Source organism: Pleurodeles waltl, chromosome 8, assembly GCF_031143425.1.
Source record: "Pleurodeles waltl isolate 20211129_DDA chromosome 8, aPleWal1.hap1.20221129, whole genome shotgun sequence".
Lineage (NCBI taxonomy): Eukaryota > Metazoa > Chordata > Amphibia > Caudata > Salamandridae > Pleurodeles > Pleurodeles waltl.
Genome location: NC_090447.1, coordinates 542532365 through 542550340, shown reverse-complemented (window position 1 = coordinate 542550340; position 17976 = coordinate 542532365). Strand labels below are relative to the sequence as shown.

General features: G+C 41.7%; 1 protein-coding gene across 1 annotated transcript in view; it reads right to left on the bottom strand.

Moving 5' to 3' along the window:
* The window catches only part of CFAP47 (cilia and flagella associated protein 47), a 2216809-nt gene that overhangs the window by 317719 nt on the left and 1881114 nt on the right, over window positions 1-17976 (bottom strand). Inside the window, exon 60 of the mRNA XM_069204610.1 lies at window positions 12687-12857. Coding sequence (XP_069060711.1) covers window positions 12687-12857 — 171 coding nt within the window. The remainder of the gene's footprint in view (window positions 1-12686; window positions 12858-17976) is intronic.

The following is a 17976-nucleotide window of genomic DNA, read 5'->3' as shown; positions in this document are numbered from 1 at the left end:
TGAGAAAATGCATACATATCTATAAATATATATACAATAATAATAAATAATAATAGAGGTTAATGATATACATTAATCTTGGGAAAGCAACAAAATTAAACTCTGGTAACTGCCACACAGTGTGAACTTCATAACATGCACAGATCTGTATGGACCATTAACTGACTGACTGCACTTCACAAGATTAATTTGAAAGTTATAAAGCAGCTACAGAGGAAATGCTACCAGATGTTGCTTACAATGCAGCTTGAACTCTTAATCTATCAGGAAGAAGCTACCCAATGACGGAGATGCTGCACCAGAAGTAAATCTGAGATAAATTACGCATCACCACCTTTTACATAATTGTTTACAAACTTAAAAACTGAGATGAGAAGAGATATACAAAGATATAACAGAGAGATTTTCTTTTCTAAGTGATGTGCCAGGTAATGTCACTTCATCATCTACTGAAATTGAAAGGTATTCTCAGTGTTGTAAAAAGCCACTTGATGCTTACCCAGAGGACTTGAACACTAATTTCTCAGCTGAGATTCAGCAGTTTCACTCATATGTGCGTCATACATTCAGTACAACACAAAATGTAAAAACAAGATTCAGTCATGCTGAAATTTATAAAGTAATTATAGAAGACAATATTGAGTGTGCCTTCCAAAACGTAGACATATCCTATCTTACATTTTTAACATTAATGTTCAGTTGAGTGTTCATTTTCTCAGTTGACATACATTAGAAATCTCAACAGAACAATTATGCAACAAGGCAGGCTGGATGCCTTATCGCTACTAAGTTTAGATGCAGATGTTTTACGTAAGATTAGTTTTGAGGATCTGATCAAAGGCTTTGCAATTAGAAAAAACCACTACCGCAAAGGACTGGTAGAACTCAAGCAGACACAACATTATCTAACTTTAACTTGTGCAAAGTTTCAGGCTTTCACAGCTTGAGTGGAATATACAGTACTAACCTTCATGCAAGAAAATCCGCCCATTGAAGGGGTTGAAGATCTGAATATAAGAGAGAGACCAGATTGAGACAAGACACGCAAAGGGACAGATTGTTAGAATTTGAGATGAAGTGCCACTCACTGCCTTTCTAGAAATTTCTGACAGGTGAGGCACCAGGCACTGGGGTAAGTGGTTTTGTAATGGCACCTGCTGTAAGGATGTGTTTCATCGAAATATTTTTATATGTATTTTATCCAAGAGTTAGTGCAATTCACTGGCAAAACCAGTAGGTCCTGCTTTTGGGACTTAGTGGCTTTGCTAATGTCTTTTGGCGATGCTGTAAAACACCAGACTGATGCTGTGCAGCATGGGCAAAAGTGAAAAAAAAAAAAGAAGGAAAAAGAAATGTGTAATTTTGGAGGTATGCACATGCATGATTACGCATGCTTGCACGTCATTATGCATGCATGACTACAAAATTATGTAGATGCCACTTTACTTACTGACGTAAGACGGATCAATACTCAAAAACAAATAAGTAGCATGAAATGACTTCTTTGAGGTGGAGGAGCTAGCAATAATTTGTTACGTAGTCCTTCACCTGCCAAAAAAATCCCATAAGAAAATGTTTACAAAAAGATGGTGGCGTGGGGGCAACGGAGGGATGGGTGAAGCAAAGGGGAAGGTGGGGGATTAGAACTAAAGCACACAAGGGAGAGTCACATGGGCAGTGGAGATAAACACAAGCAAGAAAGCAACAAAGAGAAAGGGCAAGCAGGGATTTTTGTGGGGAAAAGCACTTGAAGGAGAGCTTGCAACACAAATGGAGCATGGGGGCAAAATTTGGCAAGGGGAGTGGTTAAGCAAAAAAAAAAAAAAAAAGTAGTTCACTGAAAGTGAGCAGTGGAAGGATATAAGCCAGTCAATCAAAGATGGTAAAGAAGCTATTCTCCAGAAAGGGATAGCCATAAGATAGACAAGTTGGGACTAGGAAAACTGTTGAATAAGAAGTAAGCAAATAAGAATGGCAGTAAAGCCAACTAATGATAAGCAAGGGGTGGCCTTATAAGACCTGTAGGTTCTTTTTAAGCCTACAATAGGCCTTGTGCAACCAGACTGCTTGTGCAGTCTGGTAGGTTTGACCTAAAAAGTGCATCAATGTCACAGACTTTAACATTGTAAAACTAAGTGCTTTCATCGGAACATACACAATGCCATCCACGTTCAACTATCTGATCATAATGGAAGATGATTAGGATGAATGAATTGGAGTTGTCCAATAACAACAATGCCCTCAACTTCTTCTACCCACCACACACAAATACAGGAGGCAAATCCATATTTGTATGAAAATCCATAATAGCATATAAGGCTGGTAATCAGGTTTTTGATCAGCTTGGATAATTAACACCGCTTTGACAGCTGAATACCCCTCGGGTCTGCTCTAGACTATAACGAGCCTATAGTCCTAATTCTGCTAACTCTTAAGGGACTATGACATATTTAGTCAGTCAAATACTTCTTTTGGCATATTAGTCATAAAAGCTGCATACATATAAACAAACAAATCCAGACAATCATCAGAACACAATATAGTGAAAACGTCGGTAACAGATAAAATGCCGTTGTAGAAATAAAAAACGTACTTAAAACTAGATGTGCAATACAATTTATCAGCAATCAGGATAAAAACAGAGGTTAGTTAAAATATTTCTTCCTGATGATTAATGACCCTCTATTGTAATTTATCACTGCATGGCAAACCATGGGGGAGCTTAATTGTTGTAAATACATGAAGCCCTATTTGTATGCTTTAAAATGCAGTGGGTGCCACAGAGGAGCTAAAAAACATATTCTCGCAGATTTACAAAGAACAAAAGAGCATGAAGTGCAGTTTGCTTTGCTGTGAATGACTGACATACTCATAACACTCACGACTGCCTTGGAAAATGGGTCATAGAGACACATTCCGAAAATAGTTATAGTCTTTTCTCTCCAACTGAAGTCAAGGGATCAGGCTTCGAGTACTACCTTTTCAATCTAAACTGTCAAAAGTGGACAATCCTAACACTTCACACTACATTTTGTCAGAAAAACACTGTCATTAAAGACAATTTCCTTTTTCACAATACCAGCCAGAAATTTTTATTTAGACTGTGGATACTGTCAACACCATATTTCTTTCCACGTGCATTTATTTCCCAACCGAAAACTTACCTTTGCCCTATATGGCACAACATTTTCGATTTTTTGTAGCCACAACTTTTTTTTTTCATTTTTTGTTTTCAGTAGTCGACATTGACAAATGTATTTCAGTGTACTTCCCCCTCACCATATTTTTACTCCAAACCATATCAATGCATCCAAGGTTTAATTTTTATTACTCTCCAAAAGGAGATTTTTATATCATTTAACAAACTGTGTTTCCTTGGAGGATAAATTTAAAAATGCACCACTGAGTTTAGTGAAGACGTTTCTTCTATTTTGTAACCAATTAGAGTGGCTATTGAAAATCGAGAATGTAAGAGTGCGCATCTGTTAGGTCCTGTCACTTTTCCTACTTTTAATCACTTTACCCTTATGGATATATCTGTTAAACAATCCTTATAGAAACACCAATTGATCACTGTTCTATTTCACTATAAAGTCAATTAAGCTAGGACATTGTGTCACTGTTAAGTTAAATGTTTAACTCTGTCCTGGAAAGAAAGTAGAGGTATTCCATTATCAAACAAGCTGTGATCAGAAGACCGGGAGCCGATCAAAATTGGCCCAGAGAAGGACCCCAAGGGCTGAGGGGAACTGAGACAAGCGTTGTAGTTGTTTCCAAGGACACACCCCGGAAATGCTTAAGGCCATTAATAGGCAGAGGAAGAGGGCATATGGCATTCAAGACCAGGAATGGAGAAGGAAGCGGCACCTAGAGAAGAGGACCTAGAAGACGAGGAACGCGGAGACCATGAGGACAGCAACTCCAACAGGATAAAATCAGGTGCGAAGGAGCCAGGAATCGCAGGGGAGCGAATTTTGGCACTCGAGAAGATCGCATCACAGCAGCAGGAGCTGCGAAACCCATCCCAGGAAGGGACAGCGAGCGGCAAGCCCTAAGGAAAGGAAACACGAATGAGGCAGCCGTGACAGAAAGGCAGAGTCATGACCTCAGGCGAGTACCTCAACCGGGAATACAACAGGCTGTTTGGTGGGCAAGGTCACAGGGATACTTGGTCGGGTTCTTAGGGAGATCATCAGCTGCATGTTTTATAAAATCTTTGAAGTGTGTGTTAGACTATCAAGCATGGGTTGGTGGGGGAGCACTCATGTGTGAAGTACCCAAGGAACTGGGATAATAAGTATATCTACTACACAGGGAGAAGAAAAGGCTCTATAAACCTGGGTCAAAGTGGACACATGTGAGTTTGGTGATCCCCAAGTCAGTCACAAGAGACAACCTACAGTGTGGTGTTGGGTCCCTACGTTTGAACCAAGACTAATTATTGAGGCATTTTCCTTCATTTTTCTTTTTGCCTGAGGGTGAGACCTGGGGCTACCTGGAAACATCCTGAGAAGGAGAAGACCCAGAGAAAAACCTAACAGCTCGTAAGATGCATAAAAATGGACAGTAATAGCACCCTGCACTCAACAAACCTGTTTTCTGTCATAATAAAATCCTTACACCTACGTATACTGATCTGAGATACACTAACCTTTGATTCAACACTTTTGGCAAAGTACCGACTCAACTGCCTCTCACACTGCAGCCTCCAGTGTTTCATTTGTTAAAAAGATAGAAAAGTCTGGAAGAACATGTTGTCTAATGGAGGGACTGAAAGAGTACCAATCTTGTAAAATAATTGGGAGCCTGGGATTTGAAGGGGTATGGGGAGCTTCACCAGCACACATTAACTACTGGCAGCCTCACAATCACTTAAGAGTCATGCCTGAAACCAAACATACCTCTTTTAAGATTTAAGAGAGCACCAAGTTCCTATATGACAATCATGGTGGTTTTTGGTCAGGACATAGCACTCAGCCTATTCGGGTTACAGCCATGGCTGATCTGTGCACGTTATAAGACAACAGCTGTATCAACACCATGATACTATTAGAGCTGTCAACAGCAGTCTGAAATGGTTGACGACAGTGGTCTGTTGAAGAGGCTTTCAGAGACTTCTCTGAGTGGTGTTGTTTGGAACTAGTTTGAGTCTTTTCTTGCCTGTCATTCTCAGACGGTCTCTATTTCATCACACAGCTGAGATGTATTCCTGTCTTGTGGCATGGCCCAGCAATTGACTCTCTTGCTTCACATTTTAAATATTGCATTGTTTGCCAGTTTCATCAGCATCCATGGCCTCCAGTTTTGCATTATGAAGATGACATTCAGCTTACGTTTTATTTGTGGGGGAGAGATGTCACTTATGATGGTCCCAACAGTGTATACTGCAGGTAAAGGAGTGAATGAGGTAAACTAGCTAAAGCTGAATTCCAATAGACACAGATTATGACGGTTGGAGGATGAGCAAATCTTCAAAGCCCCAAATATTGGGCATCAGATTTACAACCTTGCCCTAAACAGGTGTTTTATTAAAAACTTCGAAATAAAGACAGATTATGGACTTAAACCTAAAAAGCACGGGTAGGAGCCCATGGCTGGCATGTTGTGCAAACTACATGGGGCAGTGCAGAAGTGTCTTAGCCATGCAAAAGTAAATCGTATCTGATGTAAAGCGGAAAAAGGAACAATTGAGGCAACTGCCTTCCGCATTAAGAAATGTCCATAATTCTTCATTTGAAAAGTGCTAATCTACCGTATAGTCTAATCTTGCTCTTTAAGCTTTTCTTGTGTTTATATATTTTTTTCTGAAGCACGAACAGATGAATCACAACAGTGGACAAGGTAGCAGTAGTATAGACAATCTAAGATGTCCACTATCACAGCAGGATAGATGTGGGATTCAATACGTCATTCCATGAACTTGCATTCATGTTTCATGGTAAAGTTGTACAAATACATTTTGTTACATAAATACTAAGCCTCACTAGCATAGTATTTAGGGTGTTTTTCAAGCAGGAAAGGGAGGGCTTCCACCTACAACTTCCAATCAGTAAGCTCATCTTATAATTTGTTCTTCCTAGTTGTATGCATGTGTGCCACATCTGTCTCTGACCATTGTCGCACATCAGATATCCATTTCTAAATCGTTAGAGCTTCCTTTCCCATTGACTTGGAGATCACATGTCTTTTCGCTAATGGCAGAATTAATCAGTGTATGGTTATGCTTTACTTTACTACCTCCCAGCTTGGTGACCAATCCTAATTAACAAGTTCCCAGGCTCATCAGGACATCCAATACAGTGCTGTCGTTAATCCTACTAAGTATATCCAACCAATAAATTCCACCCACCGGACATTTCCCTATAATAAATGAAAAAATATGCGAGGTTCTGCTTACATTTAGGTTAGCAGCCTGCATCATGTTTACTTAGAAAGGCCTAAGTCCTATGCAGGATCTCAAACCGTAACAGTTTTTGAATCTGGCATTTGAGGACACAGTTTGATGTGACGTGTCAAACCGTCTCTATTCCTTTTACTTTTGAGACCTGACTCACTGATAATCAATTCCATCCCGAGTGTGTAATCCAGCATAGATATGCATTAACCATCCAATAAAAACTCTATTAGACGATTGCCTCCCTTATCTTGTCGGGTTAGAAAGTGCCATACATTTTTGTACGCCGTCCTCAGCCTTAGATATTGTAAAAACTGTTCAGATGTAACCCATAACACTTCTCGTGCCTTTGGACGTCTGAGATGCCCCATTCTCCAACACATGGGTACTCGCAAACATTTTCCCAGGGGCCAAAAAGTTTGGTCTGTGGTCTGCCTGGGGGCCGCATTGATGCCAGGGCAGTGGCAGTTGGGTGGGGTGGCTGGGGGGATTGGTGGCAAGGTAGGTGTAGAAGAAGCAAAGAATATACATCTAGAGGCTGAAATATACAATAGGATACCAGAAAACCTGGAATTAATCCCGGCTTACCCACTTTTCCAAATTGTGTGATCCGATCAATTTTTAAATCTTTCTTTCCCTTCTTTCTCTGCATTATCACATTTAAGAGGACCACGAAATATATGCTTCATGGTGTGTGCTGCACATAACCTGCTTATATGTTTGATTTAATAAACTATAATTTGGTTCACGTATGAAAGGAACCCAGGCCATCCATAAAGTGCACATACCAAGTGACTTGCCTCTTTAATTTACTATTGGTGGTGTTCTCAGGGTAAGGGGAAGAATTAATGTTTCCAAATTTATGTTTTAAAACTATCACTTTTAAATGAATACATCTCAATGCTCTGATAAAATGAATTGTAGTAAGGTGAAAAGGTTCTGCATGTTAACTAAATACACTTTTTTAATTTTGAAGAGACTGTCTTAGTTTTACACCTATGCTGCAAGATGTCTTCAAAAATGAAGGTGTTTTTAAAGTTAGATGCAGGAGTCCCTAGTTACTTCCTTTCTTTAACACCAACTAAGTTTGAACTAAATGATTGTGTGTCTATTTAATATTTTTATTGTTAGTGGGTCGAGCAAACAGCTGCCCAGTGCTCCTGTTGCCTAAGGGGCCGCATGTAAAGGTCAGAGGGGCCGCATGAGGCCCGCAGGCCATACTTTGAGTAGCCATGCTCCAACAGGTCTCCTGTTGCCCTGCAGTGCCTTCTCTGTCGTTTTGACACTTCCATATAAAAACACGCCTTCCAGGAGAATGTTGGACGCCACAGTGGCTCGTTCCACAAATTGTGCAGTTCTCCCTTTTGTGTTGACTTTTTCCGCACTTGTTTTGCTAATCACGTTATGAATAGGAATGACTCGTCCTTCGCATAACATGTCATCTCACGTTCTCTCACCAAGTATCCCTTCGGCCATGCCTTGCCTTCTCTCACACTTCCTTCCATTTACTCCCCCACATACTCCTGTTGTGCCGCAAAATAACAACACCGCAAGAGAGGAAATCTCACACCAGTGTTACTTATATTTAAATAAAAAAAAAAAATGTGCCAGCCTTGGTGAGGGCTTGCCGCTCTCTCTTCTATCTGGGTTGTTCCTCAACTTGTAGAAGAAAAAGTGGTAACCGTTTCGCCTTTGATTTTGTGGCTGGCATCAAAACCTTCTCCGACGAGTAATGGCATTTAAACGTCGCAAAAAGCCTACGGGAAGTTGCTAGGGTCTTAAGTGATTCAAACTCTTTTTATGTCAAAACATTTCATCACCACTCTCCGATCCTTGAAAGATGTGACTTCCAGAATCAATAACTTGTAGTGCATGCAGAACCCAGTATTAATAAACATGAAATGTTAGCTCAGTGTGCAAAACATTTCAAAGGGCGGCCTCGCTGACATGATCAACACACATTACTTATCTCACTTTAAATGCCACGTCTTTCTGAGGAAGAGTGAAATGGTGCTTAAAGTGTCTTCAGTCTATGAACGATACATTAAATACATTTTAGATTTGCCTTATTGCGTGGTTACAGGGAATATTTCGCAGTTGTGAAACAAAGGCCAGCTTAAACAGAGACAAAAGTAACAAGGCATTAGGAGGGCTTCGGACTTGATGGCACGTCATAAGTATTAACAGACGAAAACGAGAATTTCTACAACGTTTGCACACACTTCTCTCCATGGAAAGGAAATGTTGTTTGTTAATTCCAGTCAAAATATTAACTGGCCTACTGGCATCTAAAGATAGCCGTATAAATCCAAATATCAAAACCACCTGGAATAGAGACCCCATGATTTACCAAGAATATATTAACATAACATACTTTTTCGCACCAGCATATTTATTCAAAGGGCAGAGCTCATCTGCACAGGGAGGACACTCCATAAATACTGACTAATGGTAAAGCATTACAGTTAGTTGAGATTTTAGTGCTTATTTTAAGCCAATGGCTGTAGCGCGGGCACACCAGCACTCTTCATTGAGAACCAGGACTTTTTTTTCTACTTTTGATCCAGAACAAGAGAGTGAGAGTCAGAAATGGCAGAAAGGAGAAAGAGAAAGGAACACAAACAGAGGCAAAAAGGAAGAGCGTAGGGATGAAAACGAGGTTCCAAGAGTGTAAGGTGATGGGAGAGAAGCAAGAACTGGAATAAACGCTACACACCTTGGGTATTTGGCAACTCTCACATTCAGCAGTGTTGGCAGTGGGCTATTAACAAAATGTTTTAACACCAGCACTACTTCTTTACAAATCAAGCAGTGGAGGAGGTGGATCTCTTACAAATATGCTGTTAGCTGTGCTGTAGGGTTCTACCTTTTCCAAGACATGCACCTAGTTTTTTTTTTTTTTTAATGAAAGCACGCTAACAGAACAAGATGGTGTTGGTTGTTGGTAGAAAGTAGTTTTTAATGAAAACAAAAGGGTGAATGCCTTGAAGATATCCTTCTGTGGTGCATTTAAGCCATCAGCAAAATTATTCTGAGAAAAACTCGGGATAGTATAGCTGAATATCTAAAAATATCAGTGGGCTTTACGTTTAAAAAAGGAATTATAAGGTAAGGTTATTTTACTAAGGTGACGTTTTCTGCGATTATGTTGACCGACGAATTGCTGAATGCAAAAGCCTATTTTAACTGACGTTTGACCAGTTTTGCTGCTCTTTTGTTTTCTCTGTTTAACCCCCCCTCCTGTAAATGCCCCACAGACTCTGGCGCCCATTCCAATTTTATTTCACGCATGTGCGTTGACATGCATGTATTTTTAATCTTCCCATTTGCTGAAAGTACAACAATGCTAATAAACAAGCGCTCTCTCCAAATATTCTAGGCCTAGAATGAAAATAGCAAATCATCTTCTCCTGAAATATTTCGGGGTGTTTGTATGTTTCCAAGTTTAAGGGGAAGCATAGAAATGAAGTCACTTGTGGGTGGTATAGACAGACGGGAGAACTTGAATGGTTAGAACACAGCTAAATCTCTAAGTGGCCTAAATGCTCCGCAGTTCACAGGTTTAAACCACACCAAGGCTAACTCAGCCTTTTAACTTTTTGATGTGGGTAGAAAAAATCAGACTGTGCTCTGAGATTTTACTTATGTGGATGATAGATAGTTCAGGATGGGCTCAACCATATTCCTGAATGCACTTTGGCTTCTCTCCTACCGGGGTCTTCTAGGAAATGAAAAATATTTTTGAACACCTAGGTTTCCCTTTATTGATGATGTACCTGGCATTGTTAAAAAAAAAGAAGTTAAATGATGGGGGTGTTAATGGAAATTATAGGGGCCAGGATGAGAGCCGATGATGAGGCACGTCTCTAACAGATGAGTTGGTGTGGGTCTAACAACAGGAAAGGCAGTTGCAGTTTCTGTACAAAGGCAGACATTCTTCATCTATTAAAAGGTATGCCAATTTGTGGCAACATAATTTGTAGGATACCTTGTGTTGAGTGTCTAACTGATGTTTCATGCATGCACAGAAAGTCACACAGCAAACGTTTGCGGAGACTGTTACATAGAAGAGCATCCACATGTATTTTATTTCACGATTGAGGCACATACATTAGTTGAAAAAGGAGAGAAAGCTTCAGACATTATCTCTGGCAAACACATTAAAGTACAAACAAAAAGTAAAGAAGAGGTCTTGTAGTATCTCACATAGCACTCAGAGTGCTTAGAAAGTTATTTACATTGATTAATATCTAGAAAAAAACGGCCTGCATTTACCCTTGTATCTACAAAGATGTTGCAGATAAAATTTGGGAAGGGCAAGCTGACAATTCTTTTCTGATGAAGTGAGCCTGGACACGTGGATGACCTCAGGGATGATAATAGAATGTTAACTGAGATATCAAAACTATTTACCCATTACGTACTTTATAAAAATGTATTGATATTTTACATTCCACTGAACATTTCCAGGAAGAAAGTTATTCTAACTCCAGGAGCCCTAATACAGCACACCAAAGTTTCCTAGGTCCATGTGTGATGTGTTGCCCCAACTCTGCTTTTTTCTTTCAATCCTAGGGTTTGTCATCTTGTTTATTCCATTATACAACAGGACTACAAATCCCAAAATTCAAAGAAAAAACCTGGACTGGAGATGTACATCACGCATGAACATGGGAAACTTGGAAACTATGGGTATACCACATACCTAGTGTTATTTAAAAAACTGTAACTTGTTGCATATTACAATGCTTGGGAAACAGATGTACCCTTTAAAGTGACAGTTGTTTCTGGAATCCTGTGATGTAATTGACAGAAAAACAAAAGATGTCATTCAACGATTGCCCCTACTCATTTTCAAAAATGTTGAGATGTCTGGAAAGAAACAGGAGAGCCTTAAATATTTTGTTAGTGAGCTCTCCGTATCAGCGAAAGGCCTTCATCTGCTTAGCTTCCTGCAATATAGTAAACTCCATTTTCAATATATACCTCAACATATCTTCCGTATCAATTGGTTAACACTTTAAAGAAGCAGAGTAAACAGCAGGGTGCATTCAAATCCAAGAAGAAACCTGTAAACCGGCCAGAGGGCATTGTAGGTTCACTGCTGAGTATCATGTGACTCTTGACCATTGGCTTTGCCCAAGTGCTGATGGAGCATACTCTGAAAGAGTACTTGCCCACCAAACAACATTCAGAACAACTATTGAGTTCTTCATTTATGAGCAGGATGTATGGGGAACTGTAATGCAAAGTTAGTATTTGCTTTCTGCTCACTTTTGACAAATGGTCATATTGGATCACAATAAGGCATCTCTGCATTTGACCATACTGCAAACATGAATGGTCTACATCCAACAGAAGCATGATCGTTAAGGCCCACACTTTATATGTCTGACCTTGAAACCTGGTGCCAATCCACAGCTAAGACGGTGGTTACAAGTGGTGGGCGCATGCATTCATGTTTTGGGACTAGGTCTTGTTGTGCATGAGGGGCTCATATTGTCCCAATTAGTGTAAGTGTTTGCTATCGAATGAGGATGATGGAGTGTCCTATATGGCAATCAGGAAGTGCCGGAAGGGCTGGCGTGACACGTCAGTGTATGGACCGATTTATTTGGCTGTTTGTGGGTCTGTTTTATTGTCTGGTGGGCGGGTTTTTACCATTTATTTCCCTGATAATAAAAGAAACAGTGCCTTAGCTTTCTAATTAATTAATGAGGACCACTTTTATTTTTGGTGCCTGGGTCTATTCTCTCTCTCAGTTTGACCCTGGAGTCAAGACTAAACTGCCTTGGTAGTCAGAATCTCCGGCACTGGGCTGGGCTCCGGCTCCTAGGGAAACGTTGGGCCCTGCACTTAACTGCTAATTGTGCACTGAAACCACGCGATATACAGCACACTTAAGTGATTATAACTAACAGTGAAAACGTCAGGACTGAAACTGAGGAGAGAGCAGAAAAGCACATCTTGTCATCATCAACCTTAAGTATGTCAGGGAGTTCATAAACATCATGTGCTTTCACTTCTCCTGAAGTTTAATTCCCAACATAAATGCATACCATCATATAACTGTTATAAAAAGAATGATTTTAAAGTGATTGATTGGCTGTTACTGGCATACCACTGCAATTACCATTAGACAACTGTATTTATCAGTTTAAGCTCAGAGCTCTGCTGTCCCTTTATGCTTTTTTCATTGCTCTCATTATTGTTTTGAGCTAACTCTGCAACAAATGCCCGGCGCAAGTATTTCACAGTGCTCACATTAGACAGATGAATGCGGTGTTCTTACCCTCTGTGACCTGCAGTTCATCCTGAGTGCCATCGGCGGGCGGCGTCTTCTGGGGAGTGGTGGCGCCGCTCCTCACGGCTGCCGCCATTGCAGCGTGGCCAGGAACAGCGCCTGTCAGCAGCACCTCTATTCTCTCTTCAATTCTGCTCCTCGCCTGACAGCCGATGACAGCTACAAGAGAGAACTTCCGTCGATTATCTGCAGTGCAAAAGTCATGACGACATTCGAGATTTTACATTGCGGTTAATGTTTACACCGAGGAGAGTGATATTGGATGATAGACAGTCCATGGATTTCTGTTTTTGCACATAAGGAAGCAGCAGATCACAAGTGATAGAACGCATGCTTGTGCATTACAGTAGTGATCACCTTCCCCATAACCCATCTACGGACATGCCAACCTGGTAGGGTGACCAGATTTTGAAAAGGAAAAACTGGGACAGGTTAGGCATAAAAGTAGGACTAAAGCCTTTAGTCCCAATTTTATATCTGTCCTGTAAAAGACTGTGTGTGTGTGTGTGTGTGTGTGTGTGTGTGTGTGCAGGGGCGTAGGAGACAATACATTTCTGGGGGGACAGGGACAGCCTTGGGGACTTTCAATCAACCCTATACAAATCGCTTGTTGTTTACGAACTGCAGGCTCCGATAAATGTACACAATCATATATATTGGAAGTGACATAGGGAGAAAGGAAGGCATGTTTTCACAGTCTGAAAGTACCTTTAATTCTTTAATTTACATTCACAAATTACCTAGCTCAAATGTGAAAATAACATGTTAATTAACCTTGCATCTTCATACACCAAGCAAATAAAGGTAGGAGGGTAAAAAGGAAGAACATACCCTTTCGTCCCAAACCCACCATGCCCTTCACCTCATGCCAATTGGAACCACACTGGAGATATCAAAAGCGATTAGGTACAAGAGTTGTAAACTGTGCTCGGAAACCATAGTTCTAATAACACTTCTACTCCTGTGTGTGATCTTGGGCAGCTCAGCTCCACATCAGTCATAACTAGAAGCATTTCAACTGAAGAAGCTCTTGCAGTTACAGGCTATATAAACATGGATTCTCTAATCTCTGTATAAACTGCAGTCACTCATTTCTTTAGAAACGGCTGTTTGTGATGCACCAAGTCACTGCGTATAAAGAAAAGACATTCACTGATTATAAATAAAAAACATCGGAAAATGACTATGATAGGGTTATTACAGTTGAGTTCTGACATTACAGTGCCTTCTGCCAGAGTTAGCAGCCAAGGTAAAAGGCAGATCAGGTCACAGAGCATAATTAATGCAGCTGTTTAAAGCAAAAAATTGAATGTTGCTTTTCTTTCTTCTGCTCTACTTTAATAGCTTGGAATGACAGAAGCTATGCACTAAGGTTTTAAGTGGTTTGTGGGAAAGTTGGTGGCGTGACCATATATTATATGGGGTAAAATACCCCTGGCGTACATAAGGATATTGCAAGTCACCTTGAAGTTCATACCTTATAAACAAGCATTGGCAAAGCCAATAGGTCTCGCCTATGCAAGTTCTATTGCCTTTGCCAATGTGTTTTGGTCATGCTGTACACTAGTGAGACTACTATTCAGCATGGCTCAAAGGTAATGGCATAAAGGAGAATGATGTGTCATCGACTGGTGTGGCGTAGTGTCATGGATTAAGTAGAGTGTCCTAAAATGGAGCAGTAAACTAACTTTAAAGGAACAGGGGTCCCTTTAATAAAATGCATCACCACTCCCATAAACAATGATATTAAAGTAGTATGCAAATGGAACGTTTCATACATTTATTCAATCAAAATATAAAAGATCAAATGTAGTGGGAAAACATCAACAGGGGAAATCGAGAAAGACTGGTATTCGGGCATTACACAAGTTATCTGGATGACCCAATGTCACCAATCACAAGAAAAATGTAAAAAGTAACCTATATAGTACAGTGGTTTGGAGGAGGTTGGCCTGATTTTTAGTGGGTACCTATGGTACTTACACCTTATACCAGGTCCAGTTATCCCTTATTAGTGAAATGTAGGCAGTGTCTAGACGCCAGGCTCTCTAGGGGTAGCTGTAGCCAAGGCTTATCTAGGAGACATGCAAAGCTAATGCAATACCACTGTAGTCACACAGCACTCACACACATGAAAGAAAATACTCAGTGTTACAAAAATAAAGGTACTTTATTTTAGTGACACAAATACCAAAAATACCATAGAGACTATACTCCCTTAGGAGGTAAGTAATACACCAATTATATACACTAGTATGCCGCAATAGCAATAAAAACAGTTAGAAAAGTGCAATTAGTGAAAATCACAATGTTTAGAAATGGGCCTAGGGGAAACACAAACCATATACTAAGAAAGTAGAATGCGAATGTCGGTTTCCCACCTAGGCAAGTGTTGTGTGTAACGGGGCACTGGGAGTATTAAATAACACCAAAGGTAAGTTATAGAGCCCACCTCAGAGCCCAGGAAACAGGAGTAAATCACAGTAACTTTCCTAGAACACACAAGAACACGAGAAAGAAGATAATGCAAGAACCAGAAGATACTTCAAGACACAAAGGGTGGATTCCTGGACCTAAAGACCTGTGGAAGAATGGGACTAGGTCCAAGAAGCACAGAAGAGTCCAGGGAGGACAGGAGCCCCTGCTAACCGGAATCAAGGTGCAAAAGAAGACCCACCGGTGAAGAACAACAGTCAGTACTGCACCCAAGAAAATGGATGCGTGTTCCTGGTTGGTGCAGATGATATCCCACACCGGATGGATGATGGCAGTCTGGTTTGCGTCGCTGGATTCCGCCAACAAACCTTGGCACACGCAAAACTCACGGTTATCGGAAAATGGCACTGCCTGGGACCAGGAGGGACCTGGTGGACTCTACCCAGGAGGAGGAGTCAGAGGGGGCTCTCAGCAACTCAGAGAGCCCACAGAAGACCAGCCAGTGGACACAGGAGTCCTTCAGCACGGGGACAAAGGATTTGCAAAAGGAGGCCCACGCAGCACAAAAACAAGGGATCCCACACCGCCAGAGAACCACTCAGGAAGCTGTGCATTGCAGGAAGGAGTGCTGGGGGCCAGAGTTACATTGTGCACAAAGCATTTCATATAAGGATGCCAACAAGCCTTGGCAACTGAAAAACACGTGGTGAACAGGGTTACTGTCTTGCGTGGGAAGGCAAGCTCTTACCTACACAAAAGTTGGACAATAGGACGTCAGGACCATCGGGACCACTTCAGTCCACCACCCGTGATGTAGGATCCATGCAACTCAACAGGAGAGGGGACCCAAGCAGATGGTCGTCGTTGCAGAGAGGTGCTTGCTGAAGCAGGGGAATGACTCCTTCACCCCAAGGGAGATTCGTTCATTCTTCTGGTGCAGGCTGAAGACACGCTGTCATCTGAGGATGCATGGCCGGGAAACAGTTGCAGTTGCTGGCAAGAGCTGAAGATACAATGTTGCAGAAGTTGTCTTTGCTTCGTTGTTGCAGTTTGTGGAGTTCCTGGAGGGTCCAGATGCAGTTTCTTCAGTGAGAAGGTGAAGTAAAGGATGCAGAGGATTCCTGCTGGAGTCTTGCAATCTGAAGAACCTCCCAAAGGAGAGACCCTTAATAGCCATGAAAGGGGGATTGGTCAGCTAAACAGGTAAGCACCTATCAGGGGCGGCTCTGACACCACCTGCTGGCACTGGCCACTCAGATGCTCCCAGAGTTCGCTGCCAACTTGGAATCCAAGATGGCAAAACACAGGGACCCTCTGGAGGAGCTCTGAGCACCACACCTGGGGTGGTGATGGACAGGGGAGTGGTCACTCCCCTTTCCTTTGTCTAGTTTCGTGCCAGAGCAGGGACTGGGGGTACCTGAACCGGTGTAGACTGGATTATGCAAGGAGAGCACCAAATGTGCCCTTCAAAGCATTTCCAGTGGCCTGAGGAAGGAAGCTACCCCTCCCAAGCCTGTAACTCCTATTTCCAAAGGGAGAGGGTGTAACACCCCTCTCCCAAAGGAAATCTTTTGTTCTACCTTCATGGGCTTGAGCTTCTCAAGCAACAGGAGGGCAGAAACCTGTCTGAGAGGTGGCAGCAGCTGGGCCTGCCTATAAAACCTCAGAAGGTTGGAATGGCAATACTGGGGGTCCTCTAAGGAGCCCCCAGAGTGCATGAAATCATACAACCAATGCTTGCAAAAGCCTTGGGTTATGGTTCCAACATGTTTGATACTAAACATACCTATGTTCGGAGTTACCATTATGTAGCTGGGAATAGGTAGTGACCTATTTCAAGTACACATGTAAAATGGCATCCCCGCATTCAGGAAGTCTGGGAAAATGGTCCTGGAGGTCGTGGGGGCACCTCTGCTAGTGCAGGGGTGCCCTCACACACAGTTACTCTGCACCCTACCCTCAGGGCTGGAGGGCTTGCTATAGGGGTGACTTATAAGTGACCTGGTGCAGTGTAACTGGCAGTGAAAGGGTGCATGCACCTTTTCACGCAGGCTGCAATGGCAGTCCTGCAGAAGCCTTTGCATGGGCTCCCTATGGGTGGCAAAGGAAATGCTGTAGCCCATAGGGATCTCCTGGAACCCCAATGCCCTGGGTACCTAAGTACCATATACTAGGGACTTATAAGGGGGCACCAGTATGCCAATTTTGGGTGAAATACTGGGTTACCAGTATGCAACAACCATAATTTAAGGGAGAGAGCATAACTACTGGGGTCCTGATTAGCAGGATCCCAGTAGACACACTCAAACACACTGGCAAACAGGCCAAATGTGGGGGTAACCAGGCTAGAAAGAGGCTACTTTCCTACAAGGTTAGCATCCACAATAATGAGTTACAAGCTTTTGTACACCTACTTTTACATGAATGACTCAAATAGTGAATCAAGAAGTCATTAACTCATAGTACCTATGCTTATGCCAACTTATGTACAATATCACAAATTCAAGTCAAGGTACTTTGGCTGACGATATTTCGATCCCCTAGACAATTATCAGGATCATCCTAAGCCTTCGTTAAGCTTGAGTTAAAAGGGTTACAGAGTGCTTGTAACCAAAATGGCGAAGATAAATCGGACTCACGTCTCATTTGAGTGAGAAGGCGATCTGAATCTCCCTTATCAAGCGCCAATGCCATAAAGTAGTAGTAGTAGAGTGGAGTAGTGTCACAGTGTAATAGAGTGTCATAGAGTGGAGTGGCAGAGTGTCGTAGAGTGGAAAGGCATAAGGAAGAGTGAACTGGAGTAGAGTGAAGGTATGTAATGTGAAGTGGCATAGAGAAAGTT